The following is an 18,621-nucleotide window of genomic DNA, read 5'->3' as shown; positions in this document are numbered from 1 at the left end:
CACTAAACCGCTGAGCCACCTAGGGATCCTGAATCAGTGGTGTTAATAGTGGACTTCAATTCACTTTTGTGAACTTATCTTCAGTTCTGTGAATTTCTGTCAGAAATAAAAGCTGAAACTCCTGATTTGCTCCACCACACAGTAGTTCAATAGATTAACAGTGGTAAAGTTTTACTGTGATTTTTTTTGGCTCAGGGCCAAGACTGAAATTTTTTTTGACACCCATCCTAAACTATTGTTGAATGCTCAAGGGCTTTGAAAATTAGCTTTTGCTGCAAACTTGATAATGTATTTAATGAATTCAACCTAAAGTTACAAAATTGCCTAAAAAGGGAAATGAGTGCTTAGTACTTATACTACAAAATTGACAAGGCAGTAAAGTTATTTCAATAATAACTAACACTATTTCAATCACAACTAATATTAAGCTTTAAGCTGCTTTATACACTTTCCACATTACCAAAGTTAAAGCAAGTAGCAAGATCTCTATTCTTGAGTATATTTTCTGAGCTCATACTATAGTTCCAGCAGCATTTTTCAGACCCTGATGCAAGTGCAAAGGAAATTTCCATATCTTAAAATCTATTTAACTGAGCAATTGAGGAGCTTCCACCTAACCTTCAATTGGAAGTGATTAATCTGCAATGTAATGACATTCTGAAAGTCAAACATCAAGACAAGTTCAACAGAATTCTATAAATGCCTCCTAAGTGATGAATATGCTTAATTAAAACCATGTGCTTGTGGAGTGATACCAATATTTGGCAGTATCTATCTATGTGAAAAGATATTTTCAAAGATAAAATATAAAAATCTCATCACAGATGAGTATTAACACATGAACATTTATAATCAACACTGATAACAGAAATATTAATTTTGAACCACAATTAAGCTACATGTTATCTCCAAAAGAATAATTTCATTCTTCTGATTAGTAGATCTGTATTACAAAAAACTGTACTCAATTATTATACTTTAAGTTTCATTAATAAAACTTTATGGAAGTTTGTCTTCTCTCTTCTTATAGATGCACTTATAAAATATCCTTGATTTAGCCTCTTTGCCTACAAAATCTAAAATATTTATAGGGATCCCTGGGTGGCGCTGCGGTTTGGCGCCTGCCTTTGGCCCAGGGCGCGATCCTGGAGACCCGGGATCGAATCCCACATCAGGCTCCCGGTGCATGGAGCCTGCTTCTCCCTCCGCCTGTGTCTCTGCCTCTCTCTCTCTCTCTGTGACTATCATAAATAAATAAAAATAAATAAATAAAAATTAAAAAAAAAAAAAAAAGAAAACCAAATGGAGAAAATGTTTAAAAAAAAAAAAAATAAATAAAAAAATAAAAAAAATAAAAAAAATAAAATATTTATAATCTAGCCCTTAACAGAAAGTTTGTTGACCTGTGCTCTAGCCCCTCCAGTCCCCTACTATAGTGCTACCATATCATTTTATAGCTATTTATTTACACTTATGCCTCACCAACTAAACTATAAATTACTTTAATACATGTACATAAAGCAAGTAGGTAGTACTATACCTAGTTTCACATCTAAGTATTTGCTGCATGACTGACTGAATGGCTAAGAATCTCTAGAAGGGAGGTAGGCAAGAGGTAGTCAGCATTCCTGTAAACCATTCCTTCATGCTTTAGACTTAATTATAACCTGTGTCTCTTACGCGGCATTTTTTTTTTTTTTAAAGCTGTTAGTCAACTTTCGAAAAATGCAACCTTTGCCCATACTGATATGAGACATCAAAAGGGGTCAAGAAGAATCAAGAAACTATTTCAACTCATGGTCAACTCAGGTCTATGTCTACCTCTTGGGCTCTTCTCTAAGTGTGCTTTTCAATTCTTTCTATGATTAATCTCTCTGACAGTAAAAGAAACTAAACCAAAAAGATATACCAAAAGTAATATCTATCAATTACTGCTTACCTACACAACTTCAATAACACGGACATATATCTACTGATTTTTCATGGTTAATCGCTATTATCAAATACTTACTGTTCCTTGTTCTAATAAAAGTTGACACTTGCTGAGACATTCTGGGCTGTCAATAAGTTCCAGGAGTGCTTTCTCAGCCTCTATTCTTTGTGTTAGATCCGTCCCTACGTAGAGATGAGTACATAACACTTCCAATTCAGCCAAGCTCTTAAGAAAAATAAATAAATAAATTTTACTTGAAAGAGAAAAATAAGGTAAATATATCAATCACAGGGACCAAGGGATGCAAATATCATGCCTGAATTCATCAATTCAATAAATGCTCATTGAGCTACAACTACTTACTAGAGGTCACAGTGGTAAACAAAAAAGGCCTGTCTCTTTCCTCCAAATTATTTAATTATAAATTGACAGTACTGTAGTGGAAAGGTAAGAATATAAAAAGAGAAAGAGTTGCCTAAACCAAGGAGTTTGAAAGGCTTGCCTGAAGTAGTAACATTTATCCTAAAAGGGTAAAGCCAGATGAAAAAAGACTAGACAGCAGTCTAGGCAGAGTAGCATTTACCAGGGCCCAGAACAGAGCGTAATCATTTCCAGGCATTAGAAGGTCAATGTCACTGGGTAGACAGCAAGGAGATGCCAAATGACGCTAAAGAGATAGGTGGGGGGAATTATCATGAGCAAATTGCAGACACTACGCCAATTACATTATTTCTCAAATTGTAAGAACGTCAATGGTTCCATCCATAAAAAAGCAAAGATAATTATAAATATACGCTGATTTGGGGCTTCTGAACTAATGACTCATAGTGCTGCAGGCAAATTCTGTCATGATTTTCTGGAACTATGACCTAACCCCATGTTATTTCTAGCAGTGTAATAACTAGTTATCATGTTGTAGGCTCCTATTTTATAAGCACAAAGAATAATTCATTCTGTTTATAAATATAATTTCATCTGAAGATATAAAACACATGGATAAGATCTGAAAAAAATTAGATCAGCATTCTTCTCAGCTTAAAACAATTTTTGTTAAAGGTACTTGACTAAAACAAACTACTTCACTTTGAACTTAGAATTCTTTGGAGGACAAAAAAAAAAGGCACAGATTTCACCATCAATTAGTCATATGAAGGTAATGGGTTATTCCTAAAGAAATGCTATTTTTTTTTATCCTTTCTGGTCTGAATTTTTATGGGTAGCCTTAGAGCTACACTAGTCCAAACATTTTCTCAAATACATACATCTCTGCCTAATAGAAATGCCACCCCCCCCAAAAAAATGAGAACTTCTCTAGCTTCCTTTATCCTTTCACTCCTCTCTCCTTAGATCCTTGATGGCATTTTCTACTTTCTATCCATGTCAAAGCCCAACATCCCAGACTTGGAAAATTTCTGCTAGAATGAAAGTAAAAAGGAAGGGTTTCAAATGAATAAATTAAGATAAAGGACCTCAAATGCATCACATTTTAAACGTTTCTCCCACCCAGATTGGCCCAACAAGCCCTCAGAGTACTGCTCCATAATGGTCATGATATTAAAATGCATAGAAAATTTATGGTTCATAAATACATATGAATTCCATATTTTCTCCAAGGGTAAGAAATACAAAAATAGAAAGAGCTACCTTTTTCCCTCTTTTGCTTCATGATCAACCTTACAAGCCTTTTCCTTCATCTAATAAATCTGAAGGGCTGAATTTTAGAACTGGTAATACCCAGAGTAAGTTAATGATAAACTAATCCTGCTGTCATGCATTCATCAAGGTCTAAGAGTCTTTGAAGAAGTAGACTTTGAATTCAAAAAGAATTGGGCCAGAAATAGTGACAAGACCTGTTTAAAAGCAGAAGGCAGCAAAAAAGTGAGACTCAAATCTATCTTATAGGTTTTTTTGGAGAACTAAATGAGTAAGGGTCACATAACTTCTGGCACAGGGTATACCCTATAAAGGCTAGTGGTTTGTTATTAATATGACTTAATACTGTAATGAGTAGTAATGGTATATTCCCCTAAAAGATATGCCCAATTCCTAACCCCTAGTACCTTTGAATGTGCCCTTATTTGGAAATAAAGATCATTGCAAATCCTTAAATTAGGGATATTAATGATACCATCCTAGATTTAGAGTGGGTCCTCAGTCTTAATGACTCATAAAAGAAAGAAGAAATACACGTGAAATGCAGAGACACAGAGATACACAAGGGAGGTCATATTAAAGAAGGAGTCAGAGGCGAGAACGATAAATCTACAAGCCAAAGTACACCAAGGATTGCCAGCAGCCATTAGAAAGTAGGAGAAAGTCATGCGGCAGCTTCTCCTTCTCCAAGGAGTCCAGAAGGAACCAATACTACTGGCATATTAGCTTCAGACTTCTAGCCTTCATAACTCTAAGACAGTAATTCTCTGTTGCTTTAATCCACCTAGTTTGTAGTAATTTGTTATAGTAGTACTAGAAAACTAATATAAATATTAATATTAACCAATTCAATAGTACCTAAGTAAACCTATTCAGAAGGATTCTGGAAAAATTCTGGAAATTATTTTGTCTGTTTTGCTATACTGATTTAAACAACCTCAACACAGACTAACTCTGGAATATGTTCAAATAGTATTTGTTTAAGTCAACAATATTATAAATTATCTTTTTCTTTTCAAAGGTATTTCAAAGTATTAACTGAAAGGCAGTGCAAGATAAAAAGGGAAAGGTTTGAACTTTCTCTTACGAAAGACTGAAACTAAGGGGCGGGGGGAATCAAGTCATTCTTTCACTGTAATGATAATAGTGAAACACATGCCAGGCATATCAAATCTTTTGAGAGAAAAGGATACATCCACAAAGATCCTTATCCTGGTGGAAAGGCATTATCTAAACATTTAAAACACTTAAACTCACAATGTGGTGAATGCTGACTGACCAAGCAATCTTCTGATTACCATTTGACTTTCCAGAGAATCTATAAAGAGAGATTTTATTTTTCACAACGAATTGATACATTTGCATCTTAGTTTTACACATTGATGTCTACGCATATGGTTAACATTAGAATGCCTCAGAGAAATGGATCCCTTCTCTATTTGCTGACAAATGAGGTTTGAGTTATTAAAGCTCCTGCAAGGCTTAATATCAATATCAGAAGCCCATAAAAATAACTAATAGGTAGAATAAGTAGAATTGGACATCACCTAACTCCCAGAGAATAACTATCATTTATAAACAGCATCCAACTTCCATAGCATAAGAGACAATCACACAATTCTCCCTTAAGGATCTACCATGTTATTCTGAACTCATTTCTAGTCTTTGCACTTGACATACAAATTAACCCCTAAATGATGTGACTTCTTTCTATTCAGTAATTCTCACACATGTATCCATCAATGGGTAGATGCTGAATAAAACAAACAAAAAATAGATAAAAATAGTATATACTGGAGGGTATTATAGGAACAGAAAGCAGATCACAGGTTGCGGATAGGAAGGGAGGAAAGAAGAACAGGATGGGGGGCCAGCAATGGAGGGTTACAAAAGAACAAGAGGAAATTTTGGGGGGTGATAGATATGCTCATTATCTTGATTTTAGTCACGGTTTCACAGATGTAAACATGTCAATCTCCTGCACAATTTAAATATGTGTTGTTTATTATTTGTCAAGTACACCTCAATATTAAGCTAAAAAAAAAAAAGGATGGCTTTTGTTCTAGGGAAAAGAAATGGCCCCTAATAAAAATAAATTGATGAGCCACAAAAATCCCACCCCAATTGAATTTAAAACTCTTTTCAATTACTTCTCTGTATCTTTCCTGCCATCTGGAATTAAAGTTCTTGATTATCCTTAATAGAAAACACTTTCATCCTGAAGTCACAAATCTTTGTTTCTATTTCCCTTTACTACTTTTTCCTGGGTATACCTGAAGGCTTATTCCTGGGTCTTCTAGAACTCTTCCTTCTACAATGAATTAGATAGTATTTGTTTTTAAAGTTTTACAGTTTACAAAAGAATTTCCATCTTTTATTTGCAACCAATCCTGAAAAGTAGACTCCTGCAGAGTACATATTTGTAGTACACCCATTTTAAGACCAAAAAAACTGAGGCTAAGAGATCAAATATATATATAAGTTACTTAAGATCAAGTGTGGAGTAAATGGTCAATTTTGAGCCAAATAAATACAAGTCTACAGACCTCAAGAACATGTCTCCTTATCACCTTGCCATCTTGCCACCCTTTATCTTCAGTCTGTAGGGAGAATAAGCAGGAAATGTTCTACTCCATACCTTCAACCCTGTCTGCTCACCATCTCTGTATCTACCAATTTCTTTCTCTTGGAAATCCAGAAAGATGCTAAAACCACAAAAATGTCAGACACTGAATTGAACATACTTCCCACAGATTTCTACTTCAAGTGGCTCTTTATTTTCAATGGTTTCAAAGGTCTAGACCAGGATCTAGATTTACAATTTTGATGTTAGCTTTGCCTCTTCCTTCTCCTTAGTCTCTCTTGTATAGTTAAGAGTTTGGCCTTGCCCAAAGGAAAATCTAGCCTTTACCCTCAGATTCTGGAAGCTTAACCTAGGTCATACCTGATCAGCCTGTTTTTGCTTAGGGGCCAGGAGTTGGGAGGGTACACACTCCACAGTCTTAAGCTGGGAGCTGGCCACACCAGAAAGACCAATCACGTGTTTGGGCGGGGGGGGGGGGGCGGGGGGGGGGTGCTTTGGATCACATTAGTATTAGCCTAAAGACTGAGATCAATTATGTGGGCAATCAATACTCAATCACTACATAATGAAGCCTCAATAAAAAGTTCCCAATGCATACTGTCCTACATACAGGCTGGGAGAGTAACATGTCTTAAAGACAGCAAGAGCTTTGTTTTGGAACCCCCTCAGACTCTGCGCATTGCATCTCTTTTCATCAATTTTAATCTGTGTACTTTCCCAGGAATAAACTGCATGTATATGACAACTTTCAGTAAATTATTTGAGTCTTTTTGATAAATTATCAAATCTAAGCATGGTTCTAGGAAAATCTCAAATACGCAGTTGGTGTCAGAAGTGAGGGCACTCTGGTGAACTATGCCCTGAAACCCCACAGTTTAGGTAGTTTCTGGTATACACCTAATTTGTAATAAAATCCTAACAATTCTTTTTTAACTAGAGCCTCAGACTTAACACTTCTACATGATATTCATGGACAACAGAGGAATAGAATAATATATTCTAACTGTTGCCTCTAGTGCCCTGGATTTTTTCAGCAGCTTCTTCGGGAATGAGAGTGGAAGCTTTGGAATCTGCCTCTTATTGATCCCAAGCAAATTACTTAACCTTTCTAAATCTCACTTTTTTTTTTTTTAAGACTTTATTTTTAAAAGATTTTATTTATTTATTCATGAGAGACACAAAGAGAGAGAGAGAGAGAGAGAGAGGCAGAGACACAGGCAGAGGGAGAAGCAGGCTCCCTGCAGGGAGCCTGACGTGGGACTTGATCCTGGGTCTCCAGGATCAGGCCCCAGGCTGCAGGCGGCGCTAAACCACTGCACCACCAGGGCTGCCCTAAATCTCACTTTTGAAACTGCAGGTAGTAATATCCATCTTCCAAAATAACTGTGAAGAATAAGATAGAAGACAGAAAGCTAAACCCAGTGCCTGGCACACGGCAGATCAAGAATAAATTGTAAATAATTCCTTTGATTCGTGATAAATTATAATACCCTATATTGATTGTCTGTCTATAACTTCTCCCATTCAAGTCCATGCTGTCATGATCTTTCCCAAACCTCTTTCCCATCTTGTTACTATCATGTTCAAATATAACAGGGCACAATCACATCTAGACCAAATCAGGTGGCCTGGCTGGGTATTAAGAAGCATAGCCATAGTCCTTGGTTCTGGAACAATTCTGAGAACAAGAAGATCAACCAAATGAGTACTCTATAAATTTTTCCTGACATTACCTTTTTTTTTTTTTTTTTTTTTGCTTTTTCAACTGCTTTATTAATTTTACATTATGAAAAGGATAGTTTTTTCTAAAACTGGGTGAAATTGTCCTGCTAGACAGAAAGTTTTACAGAGACAAAACAGTATTTAATTACAAACTGGTAACTGGAAACACCAAAAGGTTTACAGAAGAAGTAAATCACAAAACTACAAGCCTGTGGAGCAGAGGCCACATTATTAACCTCAAGGAAAACCTTAACATTCAAGGTATAAGGCAAAAGTCATAATGATTATCAGGTTCAGGAGTTTGGGAGTGCTTATGATGCCTCATTTGCTACTCCTTAGTCTTTCTCCTGATCGCCATCATTTGCCCTACAAACTTTTCCACATCATCTCCCATTTCATTGTGATCAATATGCTTGTTAGGTATGGCCCATCGAAAATTAGGGACAAGTCGTCTCACTTGCCCCAGTTTAACATTTCTTCCATTCTTCTGGCTCTTCACTCCCTCTCGAATTGCATGATTCCTCTTCATTCTGCACAGGGCCCTGTTCTTCATTTTTCTGCTGGGCATTTTCCATGTTGACATTTTTCACCACTTGTTTCTCTTTGGACACCATTGCTCTTGGGCCTATCCTTGCAGTCTCCTCCCCCTCCTCCAGATTCTCGCTGCATGAGTGCAGCTCCTCAACACTTGGACCAGCACACCTGCTCCCCCTCCGCCTCCTACTCTTTGGGGCCGCCCCTGGCCCACAGACCTTCAGGGCCACCGGGAGCAGGTACCGACAAGCGAGCAAGCGAGCGAGGGAGCGAAGGCCCCTGACATTACCTCTTGATTTTCACATCAATCTGTTCTAACTGAAATTCTTGTATCTTACCCGTTCCCAACTCTATCTTTCCTCACTCTGTCTTCCTCCCCCTAATCTGGACTGTCTCCTCTCGGATGAGATAATCCAGATCCATTGCTTCTTTTGGGATAAAGTACTCCAACTCACTCACAGCTTCCTAACTAGAATGCATGTACCTTGAATGATATGCCTGGCATATTGATTCTTCTACCCTTTAGGCAACCAGGCTTTTGGCTGTGAGCAGTTTATGTCAATGAACAAGACAATTACCATTTTTTATGTATGCCATGATATGAAAAAGATTGTGAAGAAGTACTCTAACCTCACCTCACACAGGTCTACATCTTTACTCATCACCCTAATGGCATAATTTTTTACTAGCTACCCTGGTGAGTAGATGACAGGAAGATATTGATGTGAAAGAATATGGAATTACGAATTACTAGGGCTACTCTATAGCCTTGGGAAGTCACAAATGTTCTAAGATTCAGTGTCTTCAAGAATAATATATATGTACACACAGGCATACCTCTCAAATTAGTTGTGGGGCTCAAAAAACTAATAAGCATGTGAAAATTCAAAATGCTAGGTACCAGTTATTATTAGTAGTCAATGTTCCTTGAATTAACTGCAGAATATGGTTTCATATGCTGGAAATACTTCAAACTGAGAAATTTCAGAGCTTTTTTCTAGCTCTCAAAACTGATCTTTTATTTGTCCAACTACACTTTCAAGCTGCTGTGAAATACATTCCTGGAAAACCAGTTTTTCCAACACCCTACCTAAATATGAAGAAGTCTTCCAGGACTGAGGTATTTACTTTGATGCATCACCTTTCTAAGTCTGAAAACTTCCAAACTTCCACCACAGTCTTTACCCTCAAGATTTACATCAGAACTATGAACACCCGATTACCTATTGACAACCTGTAAGTCCTCCCTGTGAAAATTTCCCAGGGGGCATGTTTACCAAAGTGGAAATAAATAACATTATTTTGACATCCTTAGAAATGGCAAGGAGTCAAACGGTAATGTGTGGGGCTCACTGCTTCCTGGTCTAGAAGTCCTGAAGCTGTCAATTACCGGACAGGAGAGTGGCTGGTTGGAAAGAAAAGATCCTTTGGAAGAATCAGTAAGAATCAGAAGAAATGAGTCAGTCTGAGCACAGGCAGTCCAAAGAAGTCTACGAGAGGAACAGGACACACAGACAGACTGTCACCACATTATGAAACTGACAACCCCTCCAAGGTCACTCCTGCCATCCCCGCCTCCCCCTCTCTTCCAGTTTATATGAACCGTATGCTCCTGCCAGACCACACTTCCTGCCGTGTGCCATGTTCTTCCACAGTTCTTGGCCACCGCGACATGGTCCTTCTGCCTCTGTAACTTTCCCTTCGCCTTCACTTGGCTGGCTCCTGCAATTCTTTCAAGGCCCACTAGGCTGCAAGTTCCCTGAAAGTAGAAGTCCTAGTTCTGTTGGAGCCGTCTGCAGTGCAATTCAACACACGACCGGCCGAACGGGCGCTCAAGGAAATTCAAAGCATCTCCTCCGCCAAGCCGAGCAGCTCCGCCGCCCTCCTCAGCACGCGCGCACGCACACCCCCCCCGGGAGGCTGCCATGATAGCCTGTGATTAATTCCACCCTATCATCTTCACACGTACTGTAATTCTCTGCGAATTCTAGGAGCGCACGGATGGTACGATGATGTAATCCTTCATCCCAGAACTGGGCACCGTGCTTGAGACGCGGCGAGGGGCTCCATTAATGTTTGTTGAATGAATAACTGGCCGCGCACGCGGGCGCAGCCCGGGAGTACGCGAACCTCCTCCTCCAGCCCGCGTCCCGTCCTGATCTCGGCGCCCCTCGGGCACGCGGCCCCCGTTTCCTCCTCCAGAAGGCGGCTGCAAAACACTCCTCCACACCCGCCTGCAGACGCAGCCCCTGCCCGCTCTAGCCGATTAAAAGCGCACCCGCGGCCGCCGTCCCCGCGGTGGACCCCGGCCCCCGCCGCCCCGGCGTCGCAACCGTGCGGGGGCCGGCGACAGAGCAGCGGCGGGAGGGACGGCCCGGCCCGGCCCGGCCCGGCCGCGCTCCCAGCTGCCCCGGCGCCGCCAGAGCCGCCGCTGGCGCCGAGCCCCCGCAGCCGGTCCGCGGCCTCCACACCTCCCCGAGGGGCGAGCTCCGAAGCCGGCCCCGCCGCGGCGCCCGCCACGCAGGGGCCCGGGCCGGGGCGTGAGCCCAGGCCAGTGCCCGAGGCCCCGGCCGGGGAGGGGGCTGCGGCCCCGAGGCGGCGGCCCGCGGCCTCCGCCGCCGTCCTCGGGCCGCGGCCCTCGGCCTCCGCGCCGCAGCGTCCCGCCGCGCTGCCGGGGCGGCGGGCGGCGGAGCGCGGGCCCGCGGTGCAGAGCGCACTGACCTGGAAGTGCAGCGCCATCTTCCCGGGAGGCGGCGCCGGCCGGCCGCCCCGAGCGCCCGAGGGGAGGGAGCGCAGGCGGGCGCCGCGGAAGCCCCAGCCGCCCGCGGGGTCCCTGCGCCGCTGGCTCGCCCAGCGCGGTCGTCGCCTCCGCCGCGCCGCCGGTGCGTTTGCGGCGCTGGACGGGGCGGGGCCTGACGGGACGGGGGGGGGGGGGGCGGGGGGCGGCGCGCGAGGGGGGGCGGGCCTGAGGGGGCGGGGACCCGGAGCCGGAGCCGGAGCCGGAGCCGGGCCTCCCAACCGCCCGCGCACGAAGTTTGAAGCGCCGGGGGTCCTAACGTCCCGCAGCTTTCCTTGGACCCTGGCCCCGCCGCCCAACCGTCGGCCCTGACCCCTGGCCTTGAATCTCCCACAAACTGCTGATGCCTAAGCCCCACGGTACAGCCGTTGCCGTGGCTTCCGTCCGCACCGCGCTGGCTCCCTGAACAGCCCACCCGCCCGCGCACCCAGCCAACCCCTGGCGCCCTGGCGCCAACCAGGCGTGACCCCTGTGCTTGACCCTGACTCCCGGAGCCCAACTTCCATCTCCTTTTTGACTTTATTTACTTTAAACTGACACTGTCTACGGGGTGTTGACTTGTAAAATTCTAGCTCACCTCTTACTACTTCTTGCCTATGGTTCACTTAAGGGGAGCTTGTATTTTACACCAAGTGATTCCGTTGGAATGACAATAAGAGTGGGTCAAAGTCACTCCTTTCTGGTGCTCTTCATTCCTTCTTGAAGATTGAAGCTTTCAGCTGGGGGCGTTGCACCGTCGTGTGAAAAATTGCTTTGCTATTTCTTATAGTTCGCGTTTATTAGTGACAAATCCAGCCTTGGTGAACATGAATACATCGTTATTTCACCTGTATTTTTTTAAAGGACAGTTTTGCTAGGTATAGAATTCCATTTTTGTCTTTTAAAACAAATGTTCTCAGCATTTAAAAAAAAAAAAAAAAGTCTTTTCCCTTGATTCCTCGTTGCCATTGTTTCTATTGAGAAGTTAGCCAGTGGTCTGACTATTGCTCCTTTGCAGGTAAAGCAACTCCTTCTCCCACCCCCCCTGTTTTAAATTTTTTTCTTTCTTTTTGGTCTTCAGCAGTTTGAGTACAGTGTAACTGTGTGTGTGTGTGTGTGTGTGTGTGTGTGTGTGTGATCCTGGTTGGGATTCATAAGGCTTCTTCAGTATGAAATCTGATATTTTTTATCAGTATTTGAAAATTCTCCATTTCTTTAAATATTACTTTTGTTCCTTTCTCTCTCTTCTCCTTTTGGAACTTCAGTTACATGTATTTTAGACCTTTTTTTGAGTATTCCATATGTCTCTTACACTCTTTTCTGTATTTTATCTTTTTTTTCTCATCATGCTTTAATCCGCATAATTTTTTAACTGACCTGTCACCCATTTAGTAAAAACTCTATTCTGCTGTGTCTGAACTGCTACACAACCCTCTATTGGAATCTTAATTTTAGTAATAGTATTTTCAGTTCCAGAATTTTCATTTGAGTCCTCCCCTTCCATTCTTTAAATAGATTCTAAGGCTCTGGTGAAATTGTTTATCTTCCCTCTATTGTCTTGAACATTTTAATCATATTATTTAAAGCCCCTAAAGATAACTCCAATATATGAATTTCCAAAAAGTCCTCCTGGTTTTTGGTATTTGGTCCTATTTTTTAAGCATGCCTTATAATTTCTTATTGAATGTTAGACAGTATGGAAGAAAAATTGTAGAGGCTATGGATGATACCAGCTTTCTCCAAAAAGGATTAAGTTTTCTTATTGTAGTAGACAGATAGAATACAAGTGAATCATCTTAATCTAATTGAGACTTGGTTTTCAGCTTTTAAATTCAGGTTTATTTTAGTTTTGCCCTTATTCCTAGGTCATGGTTCTTACTAGATCTTATTAGATCTTGAAAGCCTGAATATTTGCCAAGATACTGCCACATCATGGGGCTTGAACTATAATCCCCATTTCCTCCATAGTGTGACGCTGCTAAAATCTCTGTTTAATGCTTCAGGTGCTGCTGTTTGGCTGTTTCTTAAAGTTGCATACTGAGCATATGCATCTTAAGAATTTCCTGACATTGTAAGGGGAATTTGTACAATGATTTGGAGGTCCACATCTCTGTAATTTTCTCCTCTCTAGAATTGTCCTTCAAATCTCAGCTGCTTTTGTTCCTATCAAAACTATCAGACTCCCATCTCTGCTCCTAGACCACTGAGATTGCTGTTATCTATTTAGCTCCATTACCCCTGTGCCAATTCAAAATGCCCCGGAGGTGGGAAGTGACCTGAATGTAGATCTTGCCCTTAGTGCTTTCATGTACTCAAGGGTTGAAGCCAATCAAGTCTTGTCTCAATTGGTTGCTCTCTAGTGCCTTCAAGCAGTTGTTGTATATATATCTATATGTGTGTGTATGCCTTATTAATACACAGTAATTGTCAAATTCATTTATTTATAATTGCCATATATGTAATATATTAACATATATGTTAGATGTATACATATATATGCACATGTATATACATATATATAAGTTTATCCTGCTTTTTAATTGATTTAAGTGGGAGGTTTAAGACCAGACTGCATCTTGATTTTCATAGCTCATCCACAGCCCATGAATCCTCATTCCCATAACCTAACTCCTTTTTTTTTTTAATATTTTATTTATTTATGAGAGACACAGAGAGAAAGAGAGAGAGGCAGAGACACAGAGGGAGAAGCAGGCTCCATGCAGGGAGCCTGACATGGGACTCGATCCAGGGTCTCCAGGATCACACCCTGGGCTGAAGGCAGCACTAAGCCGCTGAGCCACCTGGGCTGCCCCATAACCTAACTCCTAAACTTGGAGGGGGATACCCTCATCCTACCATTTTTTACTCCTATATCCCAAAGTTTTTGATTCCTATATTCTAATACCTATTTCCATGCTTTAAGACTTTTGATATCCAGTCTCATTTGTGACTCCTACATCCCTAGCACCAGTGTTAATTTCTGACCTCTCCATTGCATCTGCCATACAATACTACATTATTTTAACTTTCTTTTATCTAACGTCTGGATTCCAACCACATTTTTAAAGCTGTTGTTTTAAAGTAGCATTTCTGTTACCTCAAACTTTAAGCCATTAAATGGGGAGGAATAATTACTTGAGATTTGATCATATTGCTTTTTTCTCCCATAGCAGAATATCTTTGGCACAAATACAAGATTATGATAAGAACAACAGCTGACTATTCTGTGGATTTACAAGGAAACTCAGCAAATAAAAAGCCAATTATTTTTTCCCATAAAATGTGAGTAACCACTTCAGATTTCTGTTTATAATGAACTCTCCCTTCCATGTTTTTCTATCAACAAAATATGCATACAGGTCCATATCTTTTTTGTCAATTAATAAAATCTAAGAATTGTGTCACCACAGCTATTAAAACTAGCAAAAAGATGCTACAGGATGTCAAATAATCTATTTCTATCACAAAATCCAATTAAAGGAGGGACATTTAGAACTCTTAGGAGGGGATCCCTGCGTGGGTCAGGGGTTTAATGCCTGCCTTTGGCCCAGGGCGTGATCCTGGAGTCCTGGGATTGAGTCCTGGGATAGAGTCCCACATCAAGCTCCCTGCATGGGGCCTGCTTTTCCCTCTGCCTGTCTCTCTCTCTCTCTCTCTCTCTCTCTGTGTGTGTGTGTCTCATGAATAAGTAATAAAATACAATTTTAAAAAAAGAACACTTAGGAATTACAAAAGTATCTTTTTTAATGGCAAATGGCCTTCTAAAAAAGACGGATCTTTGACCTTGTATCTTTTCAGGAAATTCGATTAACATTTGTAATTAATTCTGGTACCTTAGGAAAATTACCTAATATCTTTGAGTTAGTGTATGTATGTGTTAGCGTGTTTATTGTTATTCTAAGATCAAGATAATAGTAAGGCCAAAATTCAAAGATTTTATAAGAAGTAACATTGAGATTAGAGCACGCTGGTTAGGAAAACAGACACTTGAGCCAAAAAACCTGGGTTTGGATGCCAGCTGTATCACTTACTAGCTGGTAAACTTGGGGAAGTGGCTTAATCTCTCCATGCCTTTGTTTCCTCATCTGTAAAATGGAAACTAACAGTATCTAACTCATAGGTTGCTATGATGATTAGATGAGTTGATGTATATGAAGTACTTAGTACTTGGCAAATAATAAGGGCTACAAAAATACTAATTATTATAATCACATCCACATTCTCTGAATGTCATATTTAAAAAGATATTCTTAATGAAGTGGGATTATAATTTTAATCAAACAGAATAAATTATTCCAAAATCTTTTAGTTTGTAAATTTACAATTAAGCTATTTCCTCATTTTCCCTCCCACTCACTCTATCAAGCTTCTCTACCCTAGAGAATATTGAAAGGCTGTGACATTATCTCCATTAACAACATTTCGATTTCCTGTTTCTATAGAAGGACTTATATGGGACTGAAATATGGGACTGAAACTTCAAAATATCCAACTAACTTAAACCACAAACAAAAAAAACACAAAACATCCAATTAAAATTCTCACTTTATTAATACTTAAAATATAAAACCTATGATCAATCATTTACTTTAGTAGCACATATAAACAAAAAATAGGAAACATTAGTATGTACCTCCCTTAAAATATTTTACAAATGTAATTTTATTAAGTACACTTACTAAGATTACTTAATACCTCAGTAAGTTTTGGGAATTCAGCAGAAGGCAGGCAAGTGAAAGAAACAGGAGGAAAATACATCCAAAAATACAGATTTATATAAAATCTCTCCAAAACATAGCAGCTGCATAAAATATGTATACTTGTATGTATTTATTTCATATTGGTTGATTTCAACTATGTTTTTATTTTGTCAAGTCATTAACCTTAAACTCCGTTTTGTAAAATATCCAGTGTAAAACCAGAGTAACAAAAAACATTTCTTCTTCTCTGGTGATGTAAATATGAGTTATTTAACAAACTTTATTATTACACACATACACATAAAATCCATACCTGCTTTTTCTTTAAATGATTTTACACTTAAACATACTGATAATAATAGGGGTATACTACTATGCTTAATAATGCTATCATTTTGACAAATAAAAACTAATATTTTTTCATTTGTATATTACCTTACATTACTTGCATGTTAGCTCTTTCACATACTAACAGATAGTTTAAAGCATTGATTACATCAGTAAGATAGCAACAAATGTTAACTATGTATCCTTAAAGTTCCCCCTAAGCAAGGTCATAGTAAAATGTCACTGATGTATAATGCTATTGGATAAATAAAATAGTATACTCATTCTGAAAAGTACAATATATTAAGAATCCTGAAAATGTTTATCATCTTCACCCAACTTCTAGAAAGTGAATCTAAGAAAATAACATAAACTGCAAAAAAAAGAAAAGAAAAGAAAAAAAGAAAAGAAAAAGTGTTTTATATGTGAAGGTATTTATTAAAGCATGATTTATATAATAAGGAAAAGCTGAAAAGGTTAAGTAAATTATGGTATAGCCTATGGCATAATCCTATACAGTCATTAAGGATTATATTTATGGAGAGTTTTGTAAAAATGTGGAAACTACTATGTTAAGAGGTTAAGTGTAAAAGACAAGATGGAATAGTATATCACTTTCCCCTGGCTGGCAGCGCGGAGGCCGCAGATGCCTGGAGTTCCTGTAAAAGGAATCTGAACCAGCAGGAGTTCATCCGAGCTCTGGCAGCCTTCCTCAAAAAGTCTGGGAAGCTGAAAGTCCCTGAATAGGTGGACACTGTCAAGCTGCCGAGCATGAAGAGCTGGCTCCCCACGATGAGAGCTGGTTGTACACACGAGCTGCTTCCACAGCCCGGCACCTGTAAGCCCAGGAGTCCGGGCGTGCTGGGGTGGGCCCCGCGACTAAGCTCTGCGGGGTCAGAGAAGCGGGGTCATGCCCAGCCACTTCAGCAGACGCTCCAAGAGTGTGGCCCGCAGGGTCCTCCGAGCCCTAGAGGGGCTGAAAGTGGTGGAAAAGGACCAAGATGGGGGCCGCAAACAGACACCTCGGGGACAGCGGGATCTGGACAGAACTGCCCGACAGGTGGCAGCTGCCAACAAGAAGCATTAGAACAAATGCTGGGTTAATAAATTGCCTCATTCGTAAAAAAAAAAAAAAAAAAAAAAAAGAAAGAAAGAAAGGAATAGTATATAATTTCAATCAAATGAAATAAGGCATAGAAAAAAATTAATGGAACAGAATACAAACGAATGGTAACAGGACAGGGAGTCAACCTGAAGGGGCTCCCACCTGCCAAATCCAGAACAATTCAGGCATGTAAATAATGGTAGTGATAGATTATCACTTATTGAATAAAATAAGAAACCTTAATAATATATTATTATTAGTGCATATTAATATAAGTAAATGAATGAATAAATGGAAAGTTTACATAGTCTCACAGTAGTTCCTCACAAAATACTAATTAATTACAAAGTAAAAAAGAGTAACTTTTCAGCCCAGAAGACTGTCATCCACCACTTTTAATTGAGTGATTAATGTGGATAACGTTAGTAAGGGAACAAATCTAAATCATGTGCCATTTGACAGAATGTAGTAGGAAGAACACAATGCCATCTCTGTAATAGCCTTGTGAAAGGTGCATACCCTGAGTCTAAATGTGAGGAAACATTGAGGCAAACTCACATTTAGAGACATTCTACAAAATAACTGGCCTGTAATCTCCACAAATGCCAACCTGATGAAAGTCACATCTTTCAACTCCCTGGTTAAATTTATTTCTAAATATCATATTCTGTTTGCTCTCATAACGTCTTTTTCTGATAGTTTGTTGTTAGTGTATAGGCATACAACTGATTTTTGTATATTGATTTTGAATCCTGAAACTTTACTGAATTCATTTATTAGTTCAACAGGGTTTTTTGGGTGGAGTATTGAGGGTTTTCTACATATAATCTATCATCTGCAAACAAGACAATTTTATTTCTTCCTTTCTGATTTGGATGCCTTTTATTTCCCTTTATTGCCTAATTGCTCTGGCTAGAACTTCTAGCACTCTGGTAGAGTAAAAGTGGTAAAAATGGCCATCCTTATCTTATTCCTGATCTTAGAAGAAAAGCTTTCAGGTTTTCACCATTGAGTATGATGTTAGCTGTCATGTATATGGCCTTTATTATGTTGAAGTACATTCTCTCTATCCCTAGTTTATGGGGTTTTCTGTAATGAAAGGATGTTAAGTTTTGTCAAATGCTTCTCCTGCATCTATTGAAGTGATCATATAATTTTTATCCTTCATTTTGTTAATGTGGTATATCACATTTATTGATTTGCATATATGAATCGTCCCTGCTTTCCTGAAATAAATCCCACTTGGTCATAGTATATGATTCTTGTATTGTTGAATTCAGATTGCTG

The 18,621-nt window shown here is 39.8% G+C and overlaps 1 protein-coding gene and 2 pseudogenes across 6 annotated transcripts in view; 1 reads left to right on the top strand and 2 right to left on the bottom strand.

Annotated features, from left to right (window-relative positions):
* The window catches only part of RANBP17 (RAN binding protein 17), a 310,774-nt gene extending 299,485 nt beyond the window's left edge, over window positions 1-11,289 (bottom strand). For all 6 annotated transcript variants that reach the window (XR_005986931.1, XR_005986932.1, XM_041750025.1 and 3 more), the window contains exons 1-2: window positions 11,148-11,289; window positions 2,012-2,158 (exon numbers count right to left, since the gene is read on the bottom strand). Coding sequence is in view for 4 of the 6 variants with exons in the window: in XM_041750025.1 (XP_041605959.1) it covers window positions 2,012-2,158; window positions 11,148-11,165 (165 nt within the window). In the remaining 2 variants the exon portion in view is untranslated. The remainder of the gene's footprint in view (window positions 1-2,011; window positions 2,159-11,147) is intronic.
* LOC121487910 lies at window positions 7,928-10,701 on the bottom strand (annotated as a pseudogene).
* A 5,586-nt stretch (window positions 11,290-16,875) lies between the features above and the next one.
* On the top strand, window positions 16,876-17,374 carry LOC121486460 (annotated as a pseudogene).
* The last annotated feature ends 1,247 nt before the right edge of the window (window positions 17,375-18,621 follow it).

This window comes from Vulpes lagopus, chromosome 3 (genome assembly GCF_018345385.1).
Source record: "Vulpes lagopus strain Blue_001 chromosome 3, ASM1834538v1, whole genome shotgun sequence".
Taxonomy (NCBI): domain Eukaryota; kingdom Metazoa; phylum Chordata; class Mammalia; order Carnivora; family Canidae; genus Vulpes; species Vulpes lagopus.
The sequence above is the reverse complement of the archived record's forward strand: the minus strand, read 5'-3'. Positions and strand labels throughout refer to the sequence as shown.